The sequence below is a fragment of the Crocuta crocuta genome, unplaced genomic scaffold (assembly GCF_008692635.1).
Source record: "Crocuta crocuta isolate KB4526 unplaced genomic scaffold, BGI_CrCroc_1.0 scaffold83, whole genome shotgun sequence".
NCBI classification, from domain to species: Eukaryota; Metazoa; Chordata; class Mammalia; order Carnivora; family Hyaenidae; genus Crocuta; species Crocuta crocuta.
Window position 1 is genome coordinate 3699599 of NW_027529638.1, and position 26230 is coordinate 3725828.

A 26230-nucleotide genomic window follows, 5' to 3' on the forward strand; every position below is an offset into this window, starting at 1 on the left:
TTTACCACATCTTCCTTATCCATCAATGGATACATAGACTGCTTCCTATGTATCTTAACCATTGTATATACTGCTACAGTAAACATAGGGTTGGGTATATTATTTTGAATTACTGTTTTGGTTTTCTTTCGGTTAATACCTCATAGTGGAACTACTGGATCGTATGGCATTTCTATTTTTAATGTTTTAAGGTTATGTTGGCCTTATAGAATGAGTTTGGAAATTTTCCTTCCATTTCTATTTTTTGGAACAGTTTGAGAAAAATAGAAATTAACTTTTCTTTAAAGGTTTGGTAAATTTTCACTGGGAGGCCATCTGGCCCTGGACTTTTGTTTCTTAGGAGATTTTTGATTACCGATTCAATTTCTTTGCTGGTTATCAGTCTGTTCAAGTTTTCTATTTCTTCTTGTTTCAGTGTTGATACTTTATGTTTCTAGGAATGTATCTATTTCTTCCAGATTGCCCAGTTTGTTGGCATATAGTTTTTCATACTATTCTCTTATAATTGTTTGTATTTCTGTAGTGTTGATTGTGATCTCTTTCATTCATGATTTTTATTATTTGGGTCCTTTCTCTTTTATTTTGATGAGTCTGGCTAGGAGGTTATCAGTTTTATTAATTCCTTCAGAGAACCAGCTCTGAGTTTCATTGATATGTTCTACTGGATTTGTTTTGTTTTGTTTCTGTATCATTTATTTTTGCTCTAATCTTTATTATTTCTCTTCTTCTGCTGGCTTTAGGCTTCATTTGCTGTTCTCTTTCTAGCTCCTTTAGGTGTAAGGTTATGTTGAGTATTTGAGATTTTTCTTGCTTCTTGAGGTAGGCCTGTGTTGCTATCTATGAATATATTATTTTAAAAAATAGTATTATTATTTGATTATTAGAAAAACTTTGTATTTGGCTTATATTCATTCTGATTCTTTTGTGTCTTAACTCCTAGCACTTTCCAGTGGAAGAATCTCAAGCAGTGCAACTTCGTCAGGAGCAGTGGCACCAGCCACCTCAGCTAGGGGACAGCCCCAGCCACATGACCAGGACACTTTAGTGCAAAGAGCTGAGCACATTCCTGCAGGGAAACGAACTCCAATGTGTGCCCACTGTAACCAGGTCATCAGGTTGGTTATTCATTTTTGGAATTGTCTTGAAAGTACCTAATCCCAGTGTTGATTTTTTTTTTATTCTGAATGATTTCAGATTTTTTTTCAGTGAAAATATTCTTGCTATATTTTTAGGTAGTAGTTACCCAAGTGATAAATAAAAAATATATATTTCATAGAATCGCTTGTAATGAAAAGTAATTCTGGACTCTGAAAATAAGTTAAAAATAACCAGTTTTCTCAGTTATTAATTCCTGTCAAAACTAAGAAAAAATAATGATTAATGTGGTCTTTCAGAGAGTAATTAAATTTTAAGACTCAAAGGGACCCTGAAGATTATTTCTCTGAACTTCATTCTTTCATAGATTGTAAAAGTGAGGACTTTTCATTTAGATGAAAAATAACTAGTGACAAAAGTAAAGAACTTTGAGCCCTAGAGAAAAAAAGATTGGATTTTTGAATACCTAAGTACTGAAAGATGTAATTACCTTTGAATCTATTCATAAATGCTTTCAATTTTAGATTAAGTCATAACTTGTTTCTTTAAAATATTTTTTTTAATCCATATCTGTTTTAATGTCTCTTAAATTCCATGAGGGGAAAAAAGACTCAGAGATCTTATGTGAGTGCACTATATTGTCACTTACTTAACCTCTGGGTGTTTCTTAATAAGTGATTTCTAGGGGCGCCTGGGTGGCTTAGTCGGTTGAGCGTCCGACTTTCGCCTAGGTCATGATTTCNAACTTGGTGCTTCTGTGAGTTGCCTTATTGGAAGTAATAAATGTAATCGGTTGAAATGACTGCTGAAGCTCGCTCCTCTTTTTTAATTTATCCTATTTCGAAATAGTTGCAACAATGGCTTCTCTAAAGTTGAATCAGGTCAAGGCTTACTTGCATTTTCCCCTATTCTATTACATAATTATTGTTTAGGATAATGTTTCTAGTTAATACTTAAAATGGAGCCCAAGAAGCCTCAATACTTTAAGAACCAAATATAAATAGTCTTTTCATTGACCCACTATTAAATAATAAATATGTCAAGGACACAGCACACAGTATATGATTAAAAATAAAATAGCTTTAGGGGCGCCTGGGTGGCTTAGTTGGTTAAGCATCCGACTTTCGCTTAGGTCATGATCTCGCGGTTCGTGGGTTCGGGCCCCGCGTCGGGCTCTGTGCTGACTGCCAGCTCAGAGCCTGGAGCCTGTTTCAGTCTGTGACTCCCTCTCTCTCTGACCCTCCCCTGCTCACACTGTCTCTCTCTCTCTCTCCTAGAAATAAATAAAACATGTAAAAAAGTAAAAACATAAATAAAAATAAAATAGCTTTTACATTTTAAATGTTCACATTGCACACTTCAAAAATAATTAAACAGAAAGCAAAAATAAAAGTTTGTACATAATTCGACCTTCCAAGATAACCACTACTAGTATTTGAGCTCTCATTTTTAAAGCACACACACATGTAAGGACACGTGTTATTTTACAGAAATAGAATTATAATATAATATATTATAATTTAGTATTATATTATATATTATATTATATATATATATATTTTGTAAGCTGTTACTTTTCACTTAAACGTAGTTTCCATTTTGAGTTCCTGCTTAATAAGAATGAGCTAGTAGCAGTGGTAGCCTTTATAATGGTTATGGGGAGAATGAGAAAATCAGTAGAGGTTTCCAAAGTCTAGACAGTAACCAACACAGAGAAAGCATTTGTGACTATTTTACGTGAACAGATCATGCGTGACTCTAGACTCCTTGTTCCAGCCATGATATCAGTATGGGTACAGTCAGTTTCCTAAATGTAGTACCATAGTGTTACTGCCCTACAGAAATATTTGAATAGATTCTAGCGTGGTACTGCTCTGTTCCAATAAATAAAACTATATTTTTAATTACCAACTGTATTTAGTTGTTATATTTTTAGGATTAATATTAATAAAATAAAAAATCAGTTCTGACTTGTAACATTTGTTATTAGAAGTTATAGTACTTTGGGTTACGTAGACTGGTGGTTAGGGATACTATATTCTGAATAAAAATACCCTTTATGGGGACAGGAGCCCCTGCTATTTGTGTGTGGCTGTATGCAAGTAATTGCTGGATGGGTTAACAAACTGTCAAACCCTATCAGTTGTTGATTCATATTGTCTGATTATTAAATTCTGTGGCATCCTATAACCATCAGTACCAGCACGTGAAAAGCTTGCTGTGGAGAAAATATGAAGATCTAAATAGGAATTACTTTCCCACCCCTCCCTACCCGTCTTGGTTTCAGTTTTAATGCTCGGCCAGGATGTAATTTGAATACATAGGTTTTCTGCCATGTGAAATAAATATATATTATATGAATGGTCATTACTTATTGCTTCCTCATCTGTTAAATTTTATATTGCTCTGGATTATCCCAGCCCTTGTTATCAGCTAAGCATTAAAGCTTCATTTACTAGGGAGGTTAATAGGAAGAGGGATTAATTCACATCAAGATCACATAACAGTAATTAACATAGCATATTTGCTTGGTGTTCAAATGCTCAAGTAGCTTGAATAGACTGTGGTCAGTTCAGAGACCTAGTCAAAGCATAATTCTGGTTCTTGGCCTCAGTGTCTGTATCACTTACCAAAGCAAGGACACATAGATCAAGTGACATTCTCTTGGACACCTGTTTTAAAAACAAGCTGCAGTTGCAGGCTTGATACTTCAATAGAGGATATTGTAACCTGGCAAGCTCTGGAAAGTTTAGGATTATGTTATAATTTATATCTCTTAGTTTCCACAGTGTAGTTTATATTATCTGTTTATAATTTGTATTGTTTTATTATGTGTTTTCTAAAGGTTTCACATTTTCAGAAAGTTTTTAAGTAAAAGCAAATTAAGGCAAATTTTGTTTTAATTTTTTTAGCAAAGTTAATGGCCTCAGAAAATTTTAATCATTGAATGTTAGCATTGAGCCTGTTATCTCTTATGGAACATATTTATCTTAAATCGCCATAAAACATTTTATTGGATATAATGTCTAATTTTTTTTGGTTTATTTGAACCTTTAAAAGAGTTATGAATGTTATGCTTAAATAGACATTACTTTGATTAGTTAGTGGCCTTTTACACATGGCTAAGAAATTCTACTGAGGTGTGGATTAAGTTTGCTATGGAACACGGGGCACCTGGGGGACTCAGTCAGTTGAGTGTCCAGCTTCAGCTCAGGTCATGATCTCGAGGTTCGTTGAGTTCCAGCCCTGCGTCGGTCTATGTGCTGACAGCTCAGAGCCTGGAGCCTGCTTCAGATTTTGTGTCTCCCTCTCTCTCTGCCCATCCCCGCTCGCACTCTGTCTCTCTCTCAAAAATAAATAAACATTTAAAAAATTTAAAAAGTTTCCTATGGATCATTTCCAATCCATTTATGGTAGGAATACCATTTCTTTGACTCTTATACTCATACTCATGACTTGATTGACAGTTGAGTACTGGTATAATAGGGAAGCAGAAAATCAGGTTAATGTAGCTAAAACCACATTTTATTTTCCCTGATAGGTTTATGAAAATGCTAGCTTATTTCTTGACTGTTCTACCCAGTGGCATTAGAATCTCTTCACCACTTGTATTACATACAGGGAGTTAACTAAACCATTCAAGTTAAGTTTAGTATCTTTGTGAAAGAATACAGGATTTATAGTGCTTGAATTTCTTCTTAGCTGTGGAATGCTTAAAAGGAATAGGCAGCCACAGTGCTATTGTTCTGTGTTTGCCTGCGGCACAGCACCAGAACAATCACATTCTGGCAACCCATTGTTTATTCCAGTGTGAGAGAGGACTTTAACATTACTGGTCTGTTTCTTGCTCAGTGATTTTCAAACTTTCCTCAAGCTGAGCCATCTCAGTTACCCCAAGGAGAGGTTTTTGCTTGTTTCACCAAGCATTTCAGTCTCTCAGCATTCCCTTATTAGTAGATTTCATTTATTCTCCCTTTCTGTTAAAATTTTACTTGAAAATAAAGTTTCTTGGTGTAATGTGTTAGCTCCTGAATTTAAGGGAACAACCAAAGACATTAGACCAAAATTTATGAGCAAGAAATACAGACCAGCATTTCAGATTTATTGTAGTGAAAAGTTGGAAAGAATACAATTATGATGCCATTAAGATCCTTTATTTGTATAATAATAATAGTTTAATATGTTCTTAGCATATTTCAAATGTGCTAAGAGTTTTAACTGAATTCTCATTAAATTCTTTGTTTTTCTTTTTTTTTTTTAATTTTTGTTTATGTTTATTTATTTTTGAAGGAGAGAGAGTATGAGTGGGGCTCCAGGCTCTGAACTGTCAGCACAGAGCCTGACGCAGGGCTCGAACTCACAATCCATGAGATCATGACCTGAGCTGAAGTAGGTTGCTTAACCGACTGAACCACCCAGGTGCCCCTCATTCAGTTCTTTATAAGCTTCTGAGACAATTTCTCAAATTGCCTCAACTTCATAGATGAGAAAACCTAGGCAAAGAGAAGATACATGTTACCTGAAGTTGCACAGGTAGTAAATGGTAGAATCTGAATTTGAGCCCAGATCTAAGTTTAAATTTTATTCATGATTTAACTACTACTTAGGAAAATGTTTAGGGGCACCTGGGTGGCTCAGTTAGTTAGTAGGCATCCAACTCTTGATTTTTGGCTCAGGTCATGATCTCATGGTTGTGGGATTGAAGCCCTGCATGGGACTCTGTGCTGAGTGTGGAGCCTGCTTGGGATTCTCTCCCTCCCTGTCTCCCTGCCTCTGCCCCGCTCACACATGCACATGTGCTTTCTCAGAATAAATACATAAACATTAAAAAATATATTAAAAAAGGAAAGTATTTCTAGTATCATATTAAGATTAAAAAATAAATCTATTTTTTATTTTAAGTATGATTCTAATTTTGTGTAAAGAAAATATATATCAAGATATATTAATATATATGAATACATAATTATTATTAATGTATATACATAGTCATCTTTGTTACTATATTAAATCAGAAGAAAAACACCTTAAGCAGACCTGCTGTGGCTTGAGTGAAGCAATATACTTTTCTTCATAATGTTTGAGTATATAAGTGAGAAAGAAGGGAGTAAGTAAAAGATTGAATATTAGAAGTTCCTACCCCCCGCCACCAAAATGACTTTGTACTATATACATGCATTCTTAGACTCATATAGATGACCCAGGTTTCGTTTTTCCAGTTTCTCATCTAATGTAGAAATACAGTCATTCTGTAAGCAACACTCAGTAACTATTTTGTGTACCACCCGGTTAGGCACCAGGGATACAGAAATCAAAGACATACTCCCTTCCCTTTTAAGGAAGTGACTATTACATACTGAATTGTGCCCTCCTAAATTCATATGTTGAAGTCCTAACTTCCAGTACCTCAGAATGTGACTGCATTTGGAGATAAGGTTTTTAAAGAGGTAAAATGAGGTGATTAGGGTGGGCCCTAATCCATTATGAGTGGGGTGCTTGTAAGGAGATTTGGACATACATGGACGGAAGACCATGTGAAGACACATGGAGAAGATGGCTATCCATAAACCGAGGAGCAAGGCCTTAGAAGAGAGTAACCCTCCTAAAACACCTTGACTGTCCTAACACTAGTTAGATCTGGGCTCAAATTTAGGTTTTACCATTTCTTATCTACATGACTTCCAAGAGACAGTTCAGTTTTGATATATTTTATCATCTGATAGAGAAGCCAAAGCCCTGGCACAGATAACCATGTGTAATAATGTAAGCATTATGAGAGAGTACAAATATATATGTACTGCCCTGATAATCCCTAGTAAGGAGTTCTGAATCATAGTACTTAGGAAAATCATGAGATATCCAAAAGGTTCCAAATTGTCACAGCTGTAAAACTGAAAAATTAATTTTACCTCATGAAAATATATTAATCATGGAAATCCATGTTGGTGATTTCATTATCTGTATGATCCTTTTAATATCCAGGTCTCTCAATTCTCTGACATCCTCTACTTTAGTGATCCCTCTAGTTAACTTCAGTCACCAGTTTTCAGTCATTTCCTCTACCATTAACTACATTTCCTCCATAATCTCATTTCTAAGCACCTAACTCAAGAATGACAGCCTATATTTCCACTCTCTTCCTGTTACCTCAATTCTAGCAATCCTTTGACCACTCCCTGCCTCCCAGCAACTTCTAATCCATTGTTTCAAATACCTTCTCACTGTCCCTTGGGTCCTGATACCCTTACTGCCCTTCTTATTCAGTCTGAATTCTGTAGACACTCATTCATCAGTATCCCTTGCATACATCCTCAATTCCTTTGCCCATCTCTCACTTCATCATATTCAGTTAACTTAAACCACTAGGCTGGATAAAATTAACTATTGGTTTACTCTGTGCCGGCGCGTGAAGGTGGATGTGACTGGAAGGAAACCCATTCTAACCTAACCATACTAACCAGTGACACTTTAAATTCAGGACTATTAATCTCAGATGTGGTTTTTAAAAAACTTTAAAGTTTATTTTAGAAAGAGAGAACAGAAAGGGGAGGACAGAGAGAGAGACTGAGACTCTCAAGCAGGCTCCATGCTCAGAGCAGAGCTCCATGCGGGGCTTGATAACCACCACTCTGGGATCATGACCTGAGCTGAAATCAAGAGTCAGGTGCTCAACTGACTGAGCCATCCAAGTACCCTTCAGCTATGTTCTTAATAGTGACAAAAATCTTCTGTATTTCTCTAGTATGTTTACTTTTCCATTCTCCCAGAAAGCCATTTCATGTCTTCTTTTTTCTCCTTAAGCCTGTAATAACTTATTTCCCATTAGCTGTCTGCTGATGACCTTAATTCCTCTTTTACTCTTTTATGTAGGAAAGGCAACCAAGATGTAGGATATCTAGAAAAAAATAAAATGGCACTCATAACTCCTAACTTATCAGAAATTACACATTAAATGTAAATAGATTAAACACTCTAATTAAAAGAATTGTAGAATAGATAAAATCATGATCTGGTTACATGCTGCCTATAACAAACACACTTTGCCCTAAAAGATACCAAGAGATTGAAAATAAAAGTGTACAAAAAGATACACCATGCAGACTTTATAACCAAAAGACCACTGGAGTGACTTTATATACTAATGTTAGATAAAACAGCCATTAAGAAAAAAGGTGTTGAAAGAGAAAAGGAAGACATTTTATAATGATAAAAAATTAAATCTATTAAGAAGGTAACAACAATTATAAATACATATTCACCTAATAACAGAGTCCCAAAATACATGAAGCAAAAACTGGCAGAATAGATGGGAGCAATATAGACAATTCAACAATAATAGCTGGAAACTTCAGTACCCCAGTTTCAATAATGGGTATAACAACTGGACAGAAAGCAAGAAGCCTTGGACATCACTACAACTAGACTTAATAGACATCTATAGAATATCCTTAATGCTTAAATTTATTTTTCCAAGGCCCAGCTTTTGCCCTTTACAAGTCAAATTGTTTGTTACATTGGAATTTAGTAACTAGTCAAAGTTTTTGTGTGTATAATAAATTAGGGTTCGAGGTTTTCACTGGTACACTGTGCACAATATTCCTATGTGTATATAACATGGAACTAACTGTTCAACTAGTGGGACAGGAGTACAAATTTTCAAGCACACATGGAACATTCTCTAGGATAGACCATATGTGCTAAACCATAAAACAAGTTTCAATACCTGTTAAAGGACTAATGGTCATACAAAGTATGTTCTCTATCAGAATGGAGTGAAATTAGAAATATGTAACAGAAGAAAATTGGGGAAATTCACAAATACGTGGAAATTAACATGCTTCTAAACAATCTCTGATGAACTCTATGTCAACTGATTAGGGAACTCACATGACATCGCATAATCCTTTTTGCCAAATAAAATAAACTAGTCACATGAGTGATGTTCCATCATATTCACAAGTTCCGCCCACACTCTGAAGGAGGGGATCGTATAGGCCATGTACACCAGAAGGGTGGTATCTTGGGGGCCATATTAGAATTCTGCCTACCATGCTATCTCCTCACCCTGTCTTGGTCTTCTTGGTTTGTGGTAGCTCTGTTTTCTCAATTCCCCAGACCTCACGTGATCTATCAGCACATCCTTTTAACTCTAACTTTTAAATATACCCAGAATCTGAACTTTTCTTACTGTCTATACTATTACTAATGCCCTAATCCAAGCCACGGTTATTTCTCACCTGGGATAATGAAGTTGTTTTCCAACTAGTATCTTTCTGCTTTTGCTCTTGACCTTTACCTGCCTGTTCTCAACACAGTAGCTAGAGTAATCCTGATAAAATATAAATCAGATCATGTTACTCTTTTGCTGGAAACCCCATAATGGTTGGTAGTTGGCAAAATCCTTACAGCGACCTAAAGGCCCTTACATAGTCACTCCGACCTCACTGCCACCTCATTACCTCTCTGTCCTTCTTACTTGGTAATTTCCCCCTTATTTCCTCTCCTCAAGGCACACTGGCCTTCTTGCTGTTTCTCAGACCCCCTGCGCCTCTTCATCAGGCCCCGTGCACTTGGCGTTACCTTTGCCTGGATTCTCTTGCCCTGGATATTTGCATGGTTCACCTTTGCCTCAGTCAGGTCTTCACTAAAATATCAGGTTGTCCCTGGCCACGTGTTTAATCTGCCCCCTCCATATATACAGTCTCCCTATCTTCCCTCCCTGCTTCGTTGTCCTCCTCAGCACTTAAAATCTAACTTTTTTTAAAAAACATTATTTGTTGTTTTGTCCCCATGCTAGAATGGAAGTTCCGTGTGAGCAGGGCCTTTCCTGGCTTTGTTTCCTGCCACATTTTCTGCTCCTAGAGAAGTGTCTGGCACATATCATTGCATTTAGGAAATATTTGTTCAGTTAATGAACTTTTAAAAAATATTTGGAGGAATGTATGATAACAGTTTCTCCAAGTTGAATTTGTACCTCACTTGTCTTACACATAAAATCACTTTTCCCTTCTTCGTGAATTTTATAATAACCAATATAAATAATTGAGTATAATTGTCTCCAATAGACTTAAAGAATTATCGGTTAATATTACCTTTTTTAGAACTTGTCCTTTTTAATTCACTGTTATGTTCAGGCTCGTTTTACCTGTGCATTTATTCTTGGGCAGTGAGTCATTTATGTCTTTAAAATAAAAAGCGATAGTTGGCCTCACAACCTTTTAAAAGCAGTATTTTAAAGGACTTACAAATTAAAGATGATACTCAATAAAAATAGAAATATATTATTTAATGCTCCAAATTGGAAAGTTTGGGCACAGTTTACTGGAAAGGAAGAATTAAGGGTGTCAAAAATGCAGCACTTGTAAATTTTAGGAAAGATTGTTAATATTGCTAATTTTGAGTACTGTTAAGCCTTAAAAGGTAGTGTATTTCACTGTCATGTCCGTGTTTCATTCTCTTTTACTCTTCCTGTGTGTGTCTTTGTATTTGTGACTGTTGGGGGGGGGGGGGGGGGTTTTTTTTCCCANGGTTCTGTTGTTCTTGGACTCCTTGCTCATACTAAGCCCTTTCCAAAATTTGACCGTATTAATGACATAAAATCGGTTTATACATTTTTATTATTATACCTAATTGACTATCATGTGCCATTTGTATCTTTGAGCACAAGTTGTTTTTTCATGTGGCTTTGTTGTTGTTATTTTTTACTTTTTTTTTTTTACTTTATTTTTGAGAGACAGAGAGAGACCACAAGTTGGGGAGAGGCAGGGAGAGAAAGAATGAGACACAAAATCTGAAGCAGGCTCTAGGCTCCGAGCTGTCAGGACAGAGCCCGGTGCGGGGCTCAAACTCACAAACTGTAAGATCCTGACCTGAGCTGAAGTCGGACCCTTAACCGACTAAGCCACCGAGGTGCCCCTCATGTGGCTTTGTTTTTAACTGTTGTTGATTAACTTCTTTTGATTTTCTTAGCTTTTTCTTTTTTTCTTTTTTCTTTTTTTTTTAACTTCTACTGAAGCAGTAACTTTGGGTCAAGTATGATTTCTAATCTCCAGTAGCTGGGCCTTAGAATTCCACCTTTATAGTTCATCACCCACATGATCTTAGGAATGTTAGGTAGCTTCTCATATTTTCTTCATCTATTTATAGAGCTAATATCTATCACTGAGAGTTATTGTTCGAATTAAATTACAAGAGAGTCAAGAAGGAAGCACTTGATTTTGAAGCTGAATGAATCCCTGTTAGGTTATTCCTGTTGAAATTTGCAACCCCCTTCACCTCTCACCATGTAAGCTTTTCTTTTCCTGTTCCTTTTGACATTTTTCCCCATCTTCCTTTCTCTCTCTCTCTCTCTCTTTTTCTTTTTGTTGTAAGTCTCATAGACGATACATAGGGTAAAAAGTTTCATGAGTTAGGTTAACTCTCCTTTGTCAGACAGTCAGTGCTTGAACTCTTTCCTGTCTCCTCCTTTGTCAGTCAGGGGTGTTTGGGAAAGGCAGTTCGGTGGAGGACCCGAAGAGTGGTAGCTGCATACTTAATTCCACTTTGCTGTTACCTTAATTCCACTTTGCTGTCGTCCGGGTCACAGATGGAAACCCAATCTACCTGGAACAAGAAGAACTTCTTCAGTGTGAATCCTGTGTTAATGAATTTGTTAAATTAGTCTCTGACAACACAGAAAAGAGAGTACTCTGTTATATATAAGAGATTTTATTGTTTCATCTATACATGACTTCAAGGACATGATGGAAAAGGTGCTCTTTCAGCCAGGCCAGGGAATATCCAATTGGGCTAGTACCACACTGAGCATATTTAAGAAATGAGCTCTGGCAAGAGCAAAGCTTATTTTCCGTTCAGTTTTTAAAGATGCAGGGGGAGTTTCATTACTGTTGTTAAAGACATTTCACTATTCAGATTTGTAAGAAACTAAAATTATTCTTTCAATCAGGTAGGTTTTTAAAAAATATTTTTAATGTTCATTTTTGAGAGAGAAGGGAAGGGACAGAGGGCGGGGGCAGGCACAGAATCCGAAGCAGGCTCCAGGCTCTGAGCTGCCAGCATACACCCTGACGCGGGGCTCAAACCCACGAGCTATGAAATCATGACCTGAGCCGAAGTCAGATGTTCAACCGACTGAGCAACCCAGGTGTCCCTCAATGGATGATAGTTTTAATGAATTTAATTAATTTATTTGTACTAGGCACTATTCTATAAACCTTTTAAAAACATTTTAAAGAATACATGAAATATAAGAAAATCTTCTAAATTACAAAAGGAAGCAAAAGAAGAATGAAAATTATGAATGGGACCATTAAAAAGGAAGACTGGTCAAAAATTTGCTCATTGAGACTTGACAAAACCTATAGTCATGATCTTACATACTTGCTTAGGGTTAGACTAAATTTGGATTTAAGCCTTTTAATGGTCAACAAGAAAAAGAAAGTTAATTTTTAAATTTGCTACATGATGAGTAAAAAACCCATTGCTCAGAAGAACCAAAACTGTTCTGTTAAAAAAAACCTGAAAGGACTTTCTCCAGAGAGTCCATGTGAAAATGACCCTGTGTGATCCAGCAGGTAACACTGTCAACAGCAGCTTAGTTAGAAGAAGAGCAAGGGTGACTGTCACAGAGCCATTTCCCAGGACAAGTGTCAGTGCAGACTGATGGTGTCACACTGAGCACCAGTCATTAAAGGAGTCATTCTGTGGAATGGGTCAGGCCCAGTGTGCTATGCTTTGCAGAGTGCCCTTCTCTGCTGGTCTGACTTGATTTCAACACATATTTTAGGAAATCTAAAAATGGATTGCGTGTTCCTCAATCACTTTTTCTTAAATGACTTTTTTTCCTCAGATGAATTTTGTTAAATATTTGCTGGCACTGACAGCCGTGTTTGTGGAGAAAAAAGTGCATCCATATAGAATATGGAGTTTGATTAGATTGACTTCTTTTGCAAACTGGAAAGCTGAATAAAGATACAGGACTTCAGGGGCCATCCAGCCTATACAGGAGCTGAAGATGTGCCCTCAAAAAAAAAAAAAAAAAAAAAATTCAGCCTAACAAATTCTTTGGAATCTGCTTTAGTGTCCAAGAAGATGTTAGCAGAGTTCTACCATACTCTGTTATGGTCACAGCACATTGAACCTGGCAGATTTTTCAAGCTTATATAACCAGATACCCACTCGGTGGAAAAGCTCAGTGCACTCATGAAACTTTGTCTAGCTTTGACATTGTGACTCCTTGGTTTATCTTTGAATATATACTGAGAAAATGAGAGTAAGGATATTGTTGGTTAGGACCGTTAATGTATTTTCCAGCTAAAAATTGAGGGACAATCTACCCAAAGTAACATATTTGGTTACAGAATAAGAGATCTATAGCCCTTTCTTTTTCTGGCAGGAACTAGTTAACAAAGACATTCCTTGTTAGTGATAACAAAACTCTGGTGCCCTAAAGCTTATAAACATAATAATAAACTATTTGTCTCAAATGCCAAGGAGAACTGCATGCACCAACTGATAAAAGTGGTGGCGTCATGTTATTAACAAAAATATGAGGCTAGAAAATACCCTCTTATACCTCACAGAACACATTTCTATCATTCATCAAAGAGCCTTTTTACTTTTTTGACTCTTAGAGAATCAGGTGCTGGTTCTGAGTAAACTTATCAACGTATTTGCACAGAATTTCCCAATGGGAAAGAGTTACTGAATACTAAGGTTTATGTTATTGTTAAAAGGCTGAAGAATGCTTCGATTTTGTGATGGTCGTTACCGTGACTTTTCCTATTAATACTCTGCCTAGAAGCTAGGTATCCATGTTCACTGGCAATGAACCCTGTGGTCACTCGGTGATGATAATTGAGGTAATGAGATGAAAAGCAGAATATTCAGGTGACTACAGCAGTTTGCTAGAAATCAGGAAATTCGGCTCCTGGCCTTCACTCCGTCAGTGATTTTAGGATGTTTGTCATATCTTCTGAACATTTTGTATCTCAGCTTCTCCATCTGTTAAACTGAGTGTGTAATAACTGCCCTGGTCTATCTCACAGGAATGTTGCATGGACAAATTAGATAAGTGTAAAAGTGCCTTGGAGGTAAAGCCACTCTGTGAATAAAAATTAGTGTGATGGAGCTACTGAAAAGTACGTTGCAGAGGCTAGAATGGTTCATCTCTGCAGGCTTCATGACTAGATAAGGCTTCATAATGGATTCCTGTCAAGGAAACCAAACCCATCTTATCATTTCATGACTATATAGTATTTAATGGAAAAAAATCTCTTTACAAACATTTGTTACCTTGATACAAATGTGCATTAAAAATCAGTCATGTTTTAATTAAATAAAACCTTCCTAAGTAGCTTCAAAACAGTCTCTAATATCCAGTTGACAGTTTCCATAGTCTATTTGGAGGGGTCATAAACATTTGATATGTTTGGTAGAGTTGAAAAATAAGTATATGAAACAATGTGGGGGAACAGAAATTGACTGCAGTGTTTTCTCAGGTAATAATGCTATTTTTAAGATTCTTAACTTTACCAAATTGAGATTTCTCTTCTTTTTTTATTTTATAGAAATGTCAAGGTCCATCTCTGCCTAAACCATGTATTTTTTTCCTGGTTACATCATTTTATATCAGAGTTAACATCCTCATTCTCAATCATAATCATGATGCAGACAGACCCACTCATTGCCACTCAAAAACCATAAACCCCAAATCTGTTAAAGGTGAAAAAAAGTGGGGGAATTGGCCTTTGTTGAAGGAATCCCTTAAGTGCTTTCTACTCCTCCCCCTTATTCTCTTCACATAAATGTTCAGAGAGTTCCTATGTAAATTTACTGCACCCATGGTTTCAGCCCTTGAGAAGGATAATTGAGCAAGTATTTAATTGTTTGGACATTGCATAAAAGAGGTTCTGTCCAACCTAACTTTAGAAACTTTTATTCCCAAGCCAACTTGATCTCTTTTCTTCTGGCAGGGGACCATTCTTAGTGGCACTGGGGAAATCTTGGCACCCAGAAGAATTTAACTGTGCTCACTGCAAAAATACAATGGCCTACATTGGATTTGTAGAGGAAAAGGGAGCCCTGTATTGTGAGCTGTGCTATGAGAAATTCTTTGCTCCTGAATGTGGTCGATGCCAAAGGAAGATCCTTGGAGTGAGTATCAGAAACCTGTGTTTATTCTGAGTGAGCTTTAAAGCACAATGATTTTTTTGTTTTGAAACCCTTACATCAATTTTCCTTTTTATTTTCTTCTTGCTTGATCCCCTCTGTGTTTTCATCGCTGTTTATTATTGTAAAGCAAAACTAAATAGACCTCTGTAGAAGTATATCGGACTCGTGGGGTTAAGTTGTCTTTGGTTTTGTCTTACTGAGAGCTCGCTTGTCTGGTGAAAGTCTAGCCACTGTGGGGAAAAAATAATTTACTGTGGGTGTGCTACCTCAACAGGACCCTGTTTGCTCAGGAATGAAGAGGTCGCACAGGACCACACACATCAGAGTTCTCAGAACTGACACCTTCACTGTTTTAAATTAAATTCCATAGCTTTTATAAGACCAGCATTTCCTCATTTGTCAGGGTTCAAGCACAGGGCACAGATCTCATGAAATATATAAAACATGAAGCCTATAAATAATCTATTTTTCTTAAATGCATATAATGTTTAAAAATATAACCTATGAGAGTAGACATGTGATAGAAAAATAATCTAACCACTGTTTTGGGTTGTTGTTTTTTTTCCTTTTCAAAAAGGGAGTAATGGAGGAGTCAGGTACATAATAAATAATGATGAATAAATGAATTTCCTGCTCGGGAATACTCAGTGTGCAATTTACAAAGAAAGGGTCAGTCATTTCCTATGGGTGACCAGGAATTGGAATTTTATTTTAGAAGTAGCCAAGGTGTCTGATCCCATACGAAACTCAATTAAACTAATGCAAAAGATGGAGATGGCATTGCTGAATTCTGCTATTCTCTTTATAAAAATATAATGAAACTTTCATTCATAACAGTTGAGAGAAAAATTAGTAAGAATTATTGACTAGTTTGAATTTCATATTACATCAATTATATATTACTTTAAATGGGTCTAAAACTTTGAGGACACTTTAAATTGTAAATATACCACATGAAATGTTTCTATATTATTAATTCGTACAATATATTGGGAACAAAGGAGTAGCATGATTCAGGCTATACCTTCCCAAATGACAAATAATAAGTGGAATATATGTTAATACTGTTTCAGTATATGAATACAGTCTACAGATTCTAGAATAATTAATAATACAAAGTCAGGTAACAGTCTTAGAGCCAGATGAAGTTAGGAAATGGAAATCTTACCCTCATCGGCTTAGAGATGGGCTGGAACTTGACTACAGGGACAGATCTCTGGATTGTGTTTTAGTTGTTCTATTGCCGGTTCAAAGGAATAGGAATCTGTCTCAAGGATAGAAAGGGAAATAAATGCTAAGAGCCTTGAGAAATGATTTGGTTCAGTGTACATTTGTTGTACATGTTCATGGTCATCTTCTTGGATCTCAATAACTGCCATTTCTTCCCATTCCCTGTCACTAATGAACTGTCTCATTTTCTATGGCTAATAATTTACTCTGTATCATTGTACTTTGATAATTTTTTATCATAAAAAAATGCTTCGCTCTACAACAATTAGAAACTACAAAAAAAATGTAAAGAAGAATATTAAAATGACCTATATATTTACCCATCCCAGATAATTCCTGAAAACTTAGGATGTATTTTCTTCCAGTTTTCTCTTTGTAAGTAATTCATTTACAAAATTGTAACCATATTTTATGTGTAACATCCTCTTTTTTTGTGATAAATATTATGGAAGGAGTAAATTCCCATTTTATTAACTAATCTTCAAAAATAATGTTTAATGGCTCCATCTCTCTCAATGCAAAGAAATGATTCCTTTCAAAACCAGCTTCTTAAGACTTCTCTTACTAATTAAAATCTGGCCCAAGTCTTTGATACTTGGTATTTTTAATCATAGGGTCATTGTTGACGAGAATCCATACTTTATGGTTCAAATTTTAGATGCTCATTTGAATGTGTGCTTAGTGTAGTCACAGCTGATTTCCAGAACCCTAAACATGTGTTAAATTGATTGGATTACACTGATTATGTTATTGTTCCTATAATGCACCAAAGCATAGGTTTGTTTAATTTTTAAGTGTTTTGCCCTTCGTGCATGACATTTTCAAGATAATAGTATGAAACCTTTGTAAGTTAATATTCCCTGACACCTTTTGAGAGAAAGCAGAATGTATTGTAGCAAGCACTTAGGAAATGCTTACTTTATTCACCCCATGTATAATGTTTAAGTAACAGAACAGTCATTATTTAAATAAGTTTATTGATGTGTATTTGTGGAAAACACACGTATTATATAGTGTATCAGTTTAGGCCATTTGTGAGTCTGTCTTTAGAGGAAGAGCTGATGGTAAAGACAAAGCGTGTGCCTACTTTGAGTCAATGTAAAAGGACTATGTTGGTACAACGAGTAGAGTAAGCCTCTGTGTATAGCCATCTTTCTTATATCCAGTTGCTTTTCTATAACAGGAAGTCATCAATGCTTTGAAACAAACTTGGCACGTTTCCTGTTTTGTATGTGTGGCCTGTGGAAAACCCATTCGTAATAATGTTTTTCATTTGGAGGATGGTGAACCATACTGTGAGACTGGTAAGATCCTGAAGCCATTAGTTTCTTGACTTTTGAATAAACTTAACCCTTATGTTACTACAAAGTTTAAAGGAAATAAGGGGCAAAGTTTAAAGGAAATTTGAGTTGTTTTAGGGGCATTTAATGTTACTCTAAATATATAGCAAAAAAAACTATGTAAAATTTTTATGTGATTTTTTCAAAACATATTTCCAACTTCATTAAGAGAAATGAGCTTGTAAGCATTATCTAGTAGAAAAATATTTTACTTGAATCCCTAGTTTATGGGTATGAATTCTACCACACTGTGTAGCTTGAAGCCACCTCTCAACAGTCTAATGGTGAATTTTGGGCGGTTACAAACATGAGAAGTGTTCAGCTATTGAACATGATATTGAATTGCTCTTTAAGGCAACTGCCTTGAAAATACATTGGATGTCCTTTGTTACTCTTACTGAATGGGAGGGCTTGTATTGCTCCCTTAGTAAAATTATTTTTCATAAACTGGACTCTAAGGATCAGTTGGCTACATTTGTCTTATTACCTGAGCTCTGAACACGTGCTTTTCTTTCCCAAAGTCTGTAAGTGAGCTTCTATAACACTTGTTTATTAATATTACTCTTAGATGTTAGTACCACACATACGTTTCAAAAAATAAAATATCTTCCCTTTTTCATGCCTGCATACATTACCAGTGCATTTCCACTTTGGAGTTTTATTGTTGATCTGCCTTGAAATTTTTCAAAGTGTGGTGCTGGAGGAAGGGAATATTGTACACTGGTTAAGTTAAAGGAGCGGTCAACATTTTTTTTTTAATGTTTTTTATTTATTTCTAGGAGAGCGAGAGAGAGAGAGCGTGAGCAGGGGAGGGTCAGAGAGAGAGGGAGTCACAAACTCTGAAACAGGCTCCAGGCTTTGAGCTGGCAGCACAGCGCCCGACGCGGGGCTCGAACCCACGAACCGCAAGATCATGACCTAAGCAAAAGTCAGACGCTTAACCGACTAAGCCACCCAGGCGCCCCATGAGCGGTCAACTTCTAATTTGAGTCTAGTCAGCATCACTTGACCTTTTATTGCTCACTTACTCCTTTCAGCTCCTAGCTAGGACCAGTCTAGATCTATGCCAGACTATCCACCAGGAAGCTCTATGGAAATTCCAGTGAATTGTCTCATCCCTGGGCTTTTCGGCGACAGGATGGCTATAAGCTGCTATGTGATTCAATCAGAATATTTCACATTTTGTAATTTCACTTAATTCTTCTGAAGAAAGAGGAGGTTGTTTCTTTGTTTTAAAATTAAGTTTAGCAAGACATTTTGACTAACTGGCAAATAGTCCCTATCCAGCTAAATATGTATGCAACTATCTTGCCTTAATATCACATTTAATGTAGTCTAAGAAGTCAGATTTTTTAAAACCCCAAATTGCTTCTAGAAAGGGAAAAATATTTTTGAAGATTTATTTAAATGTCACTTCTAATCAAGGTGTTCTATTCTTGTATTTTTACTAACCTCCAACACTTGTTATTAGCTCAGCCTTTCCTGTTTCAATAAATGCCCCACTGACCACTATCCCAAAATCTAAGATTCTGCTCTTTCCCTTACTCTCTTCATATCCAATGTAATTAGTAAATTCTAGCAGGTACCCTCAGTGTATATAAATCGTTCATTTCTCTTCACCTCAGTGGTCACAACCGAATCCAACTCACCCTTTGCCGCCTGAAATGCTCTAATCACCAACTAAAATGATCCATCTTCTTTCTCCAACCCTTAAATAGAAGTTATGATAATATTTGTTTCAATGTGAATTAGATTATGCTCAATACCTTTCTTGGCTTCCACTTGAGTAAACATATACTCCTTGGTAGGCCTGCTTTGCCAACCTTGTCTTCTACCACTTTACCCTCTGTCAGGCATACAGACATGCTTTGCTTTGCTGAACATGCTAAGGTCCTGCCTCAGGGCCTTTGTACTTGCTGTTTCTTCTAACCGATATGTTCTTCCACAGCTTTTCTGTGGTGATTTCTCNGCCTTTCCTAACCTACCTATTTAATGGAGTGTTACATACCTCCTCTAACTATTCTGTATCACAGGGTTATTTTCTTCATGGTACTTTACACAATCTGAAATTATTTATTATCACTTATTTGAAAAATACAATAAATGACAACATCCTGCTCCCAGTGAGAATATAATCACCGTAAAGAGAGAAGCCACATCTGTCTTCTTCACCACAGTACCACCCATCAGTGCCTAGAACGATGACTGGTACATAGGACTCAGCGGATAGGTGTTGAGCAGATGATGCTAAGGAATATTGACTAGTATTATATTATTATTTTAATATTATATTATTATTACTTACCTTAAGAAAGGTAAATCAAGTTGGAAATGATAGTTTACTTTCTGCCCCAGCCCAGGTTGGAGTAAACACAAGCAGTGAGAGTGGCTGCATAAGTGAATAATGCCATTAAGTTCTAATTTAGTAATAATAAAGAAACATCTTATCAAAACTGCTTTCTTCAGGGGGCGCCTGGGTGGCTCAGTCGGTTGAGCGTCCGACTTCGGCTCAGGTCATGATCTCACATTTTGTGGGTTTGAGCCCCGCATCGGGCTCTGCTGACAGCTCAGAGCCTGGAGCCTGCTTCCCATACTGTGTGTCCCTCTCTCTCTGTCCCTCCCCTGCTCATGCTCTGTCTCTCAAAAATAAATAAATGTTAAAAAAAACAAAACCTGCTTTCTTCAGAAGAAAATCTTACTGGTATCTTATAACTGTAATCTGTGTCAAGTAAATGGTGTTCTCTGGCTAAGGATTTTCAGCATGAAGTCATACAATTGAAAGGAAATTGCAGCAAAAGAAATAGTGGCTAATACAGTTACGATGCGGTCCGGCTAGAACCTCAGTCCAGGCACTTATTGGTGGAAGTTCCTTGTGACTTTTTTTTTCTTTCCTTCCAAGTTATATCCTCTAGGAAATGTGCTGACATCAGCTATTTCTTCTTGATTTATGTTTTTTAGTGGTATTGTTGCTAGTTTTTGGAAGTTGTCTTTTGTTAACACAGCCATGTCTATTGATAACTTATCAGAGAACAGAGTTGTCCTTATACATAGCTGGAGATAAGTGAGAAGTATTATGGGGAGAAATAGAATAAAGGACGTTAAGTTATATAAATAGGTAACATTTACCCCCCAAGTGACCTAAACCGTGCTACGCATATACCTCAGGCCAAAACACGCCCTCTGAAAATTTTCTAGTTACTGGTTGCTTTATCTTTATCTTCTCATTTAATTCCAATTTTGTTGCTGCTTTCTAGGCATTATTATTCTAAAGCTTTGTCATGTTTCAATTATGTCTCCCACCCACCCACCACCCCAATACAGATTATTATGCCCTTTTTGGTACCATATGCCGTGGATGTGAATTTCCCATAGAGGCCGGAGACATGTTCCTGGAAGCCCTGGGCTCTACCTGGCACGACACTTGCTTTGTATGCTCAGTAAGTAAGCTCTTACTTCCAAGTGAGAAGAGCACAGTATGGCCAGTTTTAGCCTAAGCACCAACTGGAAATAACAGGTCTTCTGTCTTTTCAATCCTTCACACTTAAAAATATTTTTATAGTGATTTTGAAAGTTGTTCATTAAAATTTTTGGCTTTTTTTTTTTTTTAAATTACTTGACACAGAACAAGATGCTTACCCCTTTGGAGAAAGTCCTATTTTTAATTTATGTTTATAAGGAAAAGCTATAGGTTTCTTAAAACAGTAGGAGACCTTGGCATTTTTTAAAAACTATTTTATTGGAGTGTTCTTAGCAATTTTGGGAAACATGAGTACTTGAAATAGAAACAAACAATTCTAAAAATATCTATTGTTGAATTAAGCATGGAAGCAAACTATATGTTGATTCGCTTCCTTCCTTAGCAATAGTCCATGAATCATTTTTTTTTCTTTTTGAGACTATAATAAAGATGAAGTGATATACTTACCTATTTCATTTGATATTTTAATATTTTTTATTTTATTTTTAATGGCGAAGATAGATTTAGAGATTTATATTACCCTAAGACTTTTTAATTTAGAAAGTAAATATCCAATAAAGATATTCTGTTCAGATTTTTTTTTCTTAGATTTACTATACCTACTAGTTTTCAATACCCATTGTATGAAGGGAAAAAAAGTAATGTTATTTGAAATCGAAGGATTTCCCCAAACATTACCACTGGTCTTGTTTACCTCCTCCCTCTCGCAGACTTCATGGTACCTATAAAATGCTACAGCTAGTAGCACATTCGCCTGCTCCTATTTTCTGGTAGAGATGCTCAAGACTATTACACTACCCAAAGGCAATAGGAAAGACAAGAAGTGTAAATGCAGATAGTTAACAGACTGTATAATCCTCCGGTAGCCAGATGTTGACCAGGGTTTTTACTATAAGGAACAAAGAAATGAATTAAAAATAATTCTCAGGTGTTCTGTGTCTGGGGGCTCGGGAATATCTGGCAAAGCAATTGTATTTGTTCTTGTTTTGAGTCTTCTGGTTCCTTACAACAGGAGACATCGATTAGAATCTGGGAAGAGAACTTCTATTTAATGAGACCTCTTTATGTGTTCATTTTTCCATTAGGGCCAAATACTTCACTCATAATAGAAATAGTGATCACTGATTTAAATAAATTAGAATGCATTCCAGAAAAAAAGTTATTCTTCATTGCTTTTGAAAGATGACATAAAATATCATAGTGGTTGTTAAATATCAGAATGTCTAATACAACCAACTGAAGTCTTATCCAGTGAGTGAAAAATCATTTTTCCCTTCTTAGGCATATTTGATAAAATAATGATATTCTTTTAAATAATGCTTCTTTTTCAGGTATGTTGTGAAAGTTTGGAAGGTCAGACCTTTTTCTCCAAGAAGGACAAGCCACTTTGCAAGAAACATGCTCATTCTCTGAATTTTTGAAAGTCAACAGTTCAGGGGGGGAGAAGAAATTTTAAGAGAAAGAGGAAAATTAGAATTACTGATTAATTTTTAGATTTAATATTTGTAGGAGTTTTGAAAAATAATAGTGACCCTGAAGGGATAAATTCCAGCTTTAGAAACCAAGTCTATGAGGAAATGTTTGGCTTTGTAAAGTAAAGAGACAGTTTGGCATTTATGATTACTTTTTTCCTGTATTTTCTGCCCATAAAATAACTTTTATAAAAGCCAGTTTCTTGGTTGACTATTAAATTCATCATAGAATAAATTAGTGAAGAATTAAACTTTAGAATAAAAATCTTTAACATTTAGGCTGAGATAATTAAACTTTCTTTCCTTGTTAGATAGTTCTGAGTAAACCTGTAAAAAGCAATGAAAATCTCCTTGCACTGTCAATAAGTAAAATGTATTTTTTCAAAAATAGTGCTTATCTTTAAAAGAGGAAATAGGAGTTGAAACAATTTTATCAGTAGTATGTGTCACTTTTTTTAAAAAAAACTGTATGTACTTTTTTTGTCTTCTAGCTGATCATTCCAGTAGGAAAGACCAATGATTTTTTATCAAAATGTGCCACGCCAATAGGAGGTGTTGTGTTTCTCTCTCATCTTCCCCCCTCCAAAAAGCCACCACATAGTTTATAAATTTCAAAATTTTCACCTTTGATTAAAATATGGCCATTTCTATTTATGTATTCATTGGTTTATGACCTATGCTAGTCAAACTCCATTTTACCCCCTTCCCTCATGCTGAGGTTAAGAGAGTAAGTAGAAGAGAGTGTGGATAGGAATTACGGTAAATCAGACTATTGTATCCATAATTTTTTAAAATCCCCTCCCCTTTCAGACAAGAAATCCATTAGATAGGTTTCAGATTTGTACTACTGACCAATAAAGTTTCGAGAATTCTCTTTGCAGAATAATTTTAATTCTACATTAGAAAAGTAAAAGATTGGCTTGGGGAAGTGATAAAAATCTAGGATGTTTTGTTTTGTTTTGTTGCTTTCAGTAGCTCTCTCAATATTAGATGAACCACTTCCAAATGTGATCACGAAGTTTGGGAAGCTTTTATTCCCAAAGGTTGGTAATATAGGAGGGAAACAGGAGGAATTATCCAGACTGGCTCATTTTTTGTTTTTTGTATTTGGGGGGAAAATTATGTAGATAACAGATTATGACATTGGATAGTTTTTCTCTTTGTTTCCAGAAGGGATGCAAGCCCACGATCCCACTAAGGTACAATATCAGTTTGTCTGGGGCAAGGTCCTTTTAAAGTTGAGACAGAACCCCAAGCCCTCCCTGCCCCATAACTCACTAACGACTTTACTTCCATTGTGTGCGTGTTTGTTATAGAGGGAGGTTTTAGGCTCTAATATTTGTTTAACCTCCCTAAGAACTTTCCAAGGCATCTGTCCTGAAAGCTGTTAATTTATGGCCTAGTAGATTTATATTATATACAGATAATAGCTAACTGGGAATAAAAGAATGAGAAGGGTGACATGAAGTGGCTTCGCCAGTAGGAACCCCCACCTACCTCCTCGCCCTGCATCTGCAGGGAGGCAGGAAGTTTTATTTTTGAAATAGAATGCTGGGACTGAATTGTGCGTTATTTCTCATTGCTGCTGAAACCACCTGTAGAGTTTATGCTGGCTAATGTGCGTGGTCACATATCGGAATGTCAGTCTCTTTCTTTACACGATAAAAAATAAATTGGTGGTTTTGTTTTGATGTAGAGATTTTTTTTTTTTTTTGGTTGTTTAGTTTTGCTTTTATAGATTCTGTGCCAAGATAGTATTTGAAAAAGTTAATGGCATATAGGTATTTCCTCTAAAGAATTTTTTATTTGACCTGAATTTCTTACTAAGTTATCTTACACTAAGGATATTTTTATTCGACTTTTCTTCCTACACACCATTCATGGAGCATAATTTTGCATTCCTCTAAATTTTGTCCCTAAAAGGATAACATTGCTTCTTCCTAATTTATCATTTTGTCTTTGTGCTTTGTCCTCTTTTGTGGCAAAGCTTTTTATCTGTTCTTAAAACAGATAATCCTGTGAAATAAATACTGATTATAACCCAGAAGAATCTCTGTATTTTCCAGTGGGGAATGCCATATTCAACACACCAGCATTAATCTTTTAATAACTGGCAGAGCACTTTATTCTTCTGGTGAGCTCCCTGAATATTTATTTTTCTGATTATAAATATTCCAGATCAGTAGCATTTTTTTTTTTTAAGTATTACCTCTTTCCTGTAGAGTCTTTACTTGTAGTCTTTCCTGATGTATATTTTGGAATGCTGTACTTAGTATCACACAGATTAACATTACAGTATATGACTCTAAAATATGCCCCACTTGTATTTCCCAGATTCAGAAACGCTAGTGATAGGTTCCAATTCATAACATCCAATTCATAAACTACCAAGGGCTGAATGTTGCTCGTGGAGCGGCGGCCGAGAGAGGGCCCCACCGCAGATGCTCCCAGCACCACACTATTTCCTGCCGATTTGGGCTGCATGTACAGCCGAACACTAAAGGCTGGTCATTTGGTCACAGTGTTAAGACAGAACTGAGAGTTGAAATCTTCCAATTGTTAGTGAAACCTACAGTCAAAAGTCATCTACAACAAAAAGGTTTTCATGGTGCCATTTTCTTGGGGTAGTATATTAGGACCACTTTCTTGGAAGATAACCTTCCTCTCCCTTGTGCAAGTATGAATCTAATGTTGTATTAGCGTTTTTGTGATGTATAGAGTCTTTTAACCATCCCCATTGAAAGGAGAAGCTTTTCAGACAGAAGGGAGGGGAAGACACTGAGTAATTTTCCACGGGTCAGGTGTGGCGTCAGTTTGTCATCCTTATCCTCCAGATGTTTTAAGGTATTGGCTTTTGGAAATATCATTTGCCTTTCTGTTAATCTCTATTTTCTGTTGCTTTATATTTTTCAGTTTGTATATGTTTGTATTGTTTTGCTTTTGGCTACATTTTCTAATTAAACACCACATGAGAAATATAATCAGCATAGTTATACCTTAATGTGCACATAATCAATAAATAAATGGCCGCAGTGAAGTAAATAAGCTCTCCTGGTCTTTCTTTTTGTGGGGGGCACGTGGGTCCCGTTAAAGTGACCATGGGGATAAAATAGGATTCGCAGGATCGGAAGAGAAGTCACGATTCTCAGGAGAATCCCTCTTATATGGTAAAAGAGCGTCACATTCATTCTACTCTGAGCCACGTTTATGCTGTGAGTGTAGCAGGTACACAATGCATGTCTGTAAATTAATAAGTCCCATTGTTTTAAAAAATATTCATTGCTGAAACCGTTTATTGTAATAACCTGCCCTATCAAGCACTGTATTGTATCACATATCCTATTTAAATGCCGGAAGTTGTCATCAACATTTTCATGCTTTAATCAAGCAAGGCACCTTAATTCACAGTTAACTCAGCCCGATCTCATTAGTTAACTTTTCTA

General features: G+C 36.1%; 1 protein-coding gene across 4 annotated transcripts in view; it reads left to right on the forward strand.

Moving 5' to 3' along the window:
* Window positions 1-25833, forward strand: part of PDLIM5 (PDZ and LIM domain 5) — a 220487-nt gene extending 194654 nt beyond the window's left edge. For all 4 annotated transcript variants that reach the window (XM_077762326.1, XM_077762324.1, XM_077762323.1 and 1 more), the window contains 5 exons: window positions 941-1115; window positions 15069-15249; window positions 17681-17801; window positions 21159-21274; window positions 22647-25833. In XM_077762326.1, the coding sequence (XP_077618452.1) occupies window positions 941-1115; window positions 15069-15249; window positions 17681-17801; window positions 21159-21274; window positions 22647-22736 (683 nt within the window). In that variant the 3' untranslated portion in view covers window positions 22737-25833. The remainder of the gene's footprint in view (window positions 1-940; window positions 1116-15068; window positions 15250-17680; window positions 17802-21158; window positions 21275-22646) is intronic.
* Window positions 25834-26230: the final 397 nt, after the last annotated feature.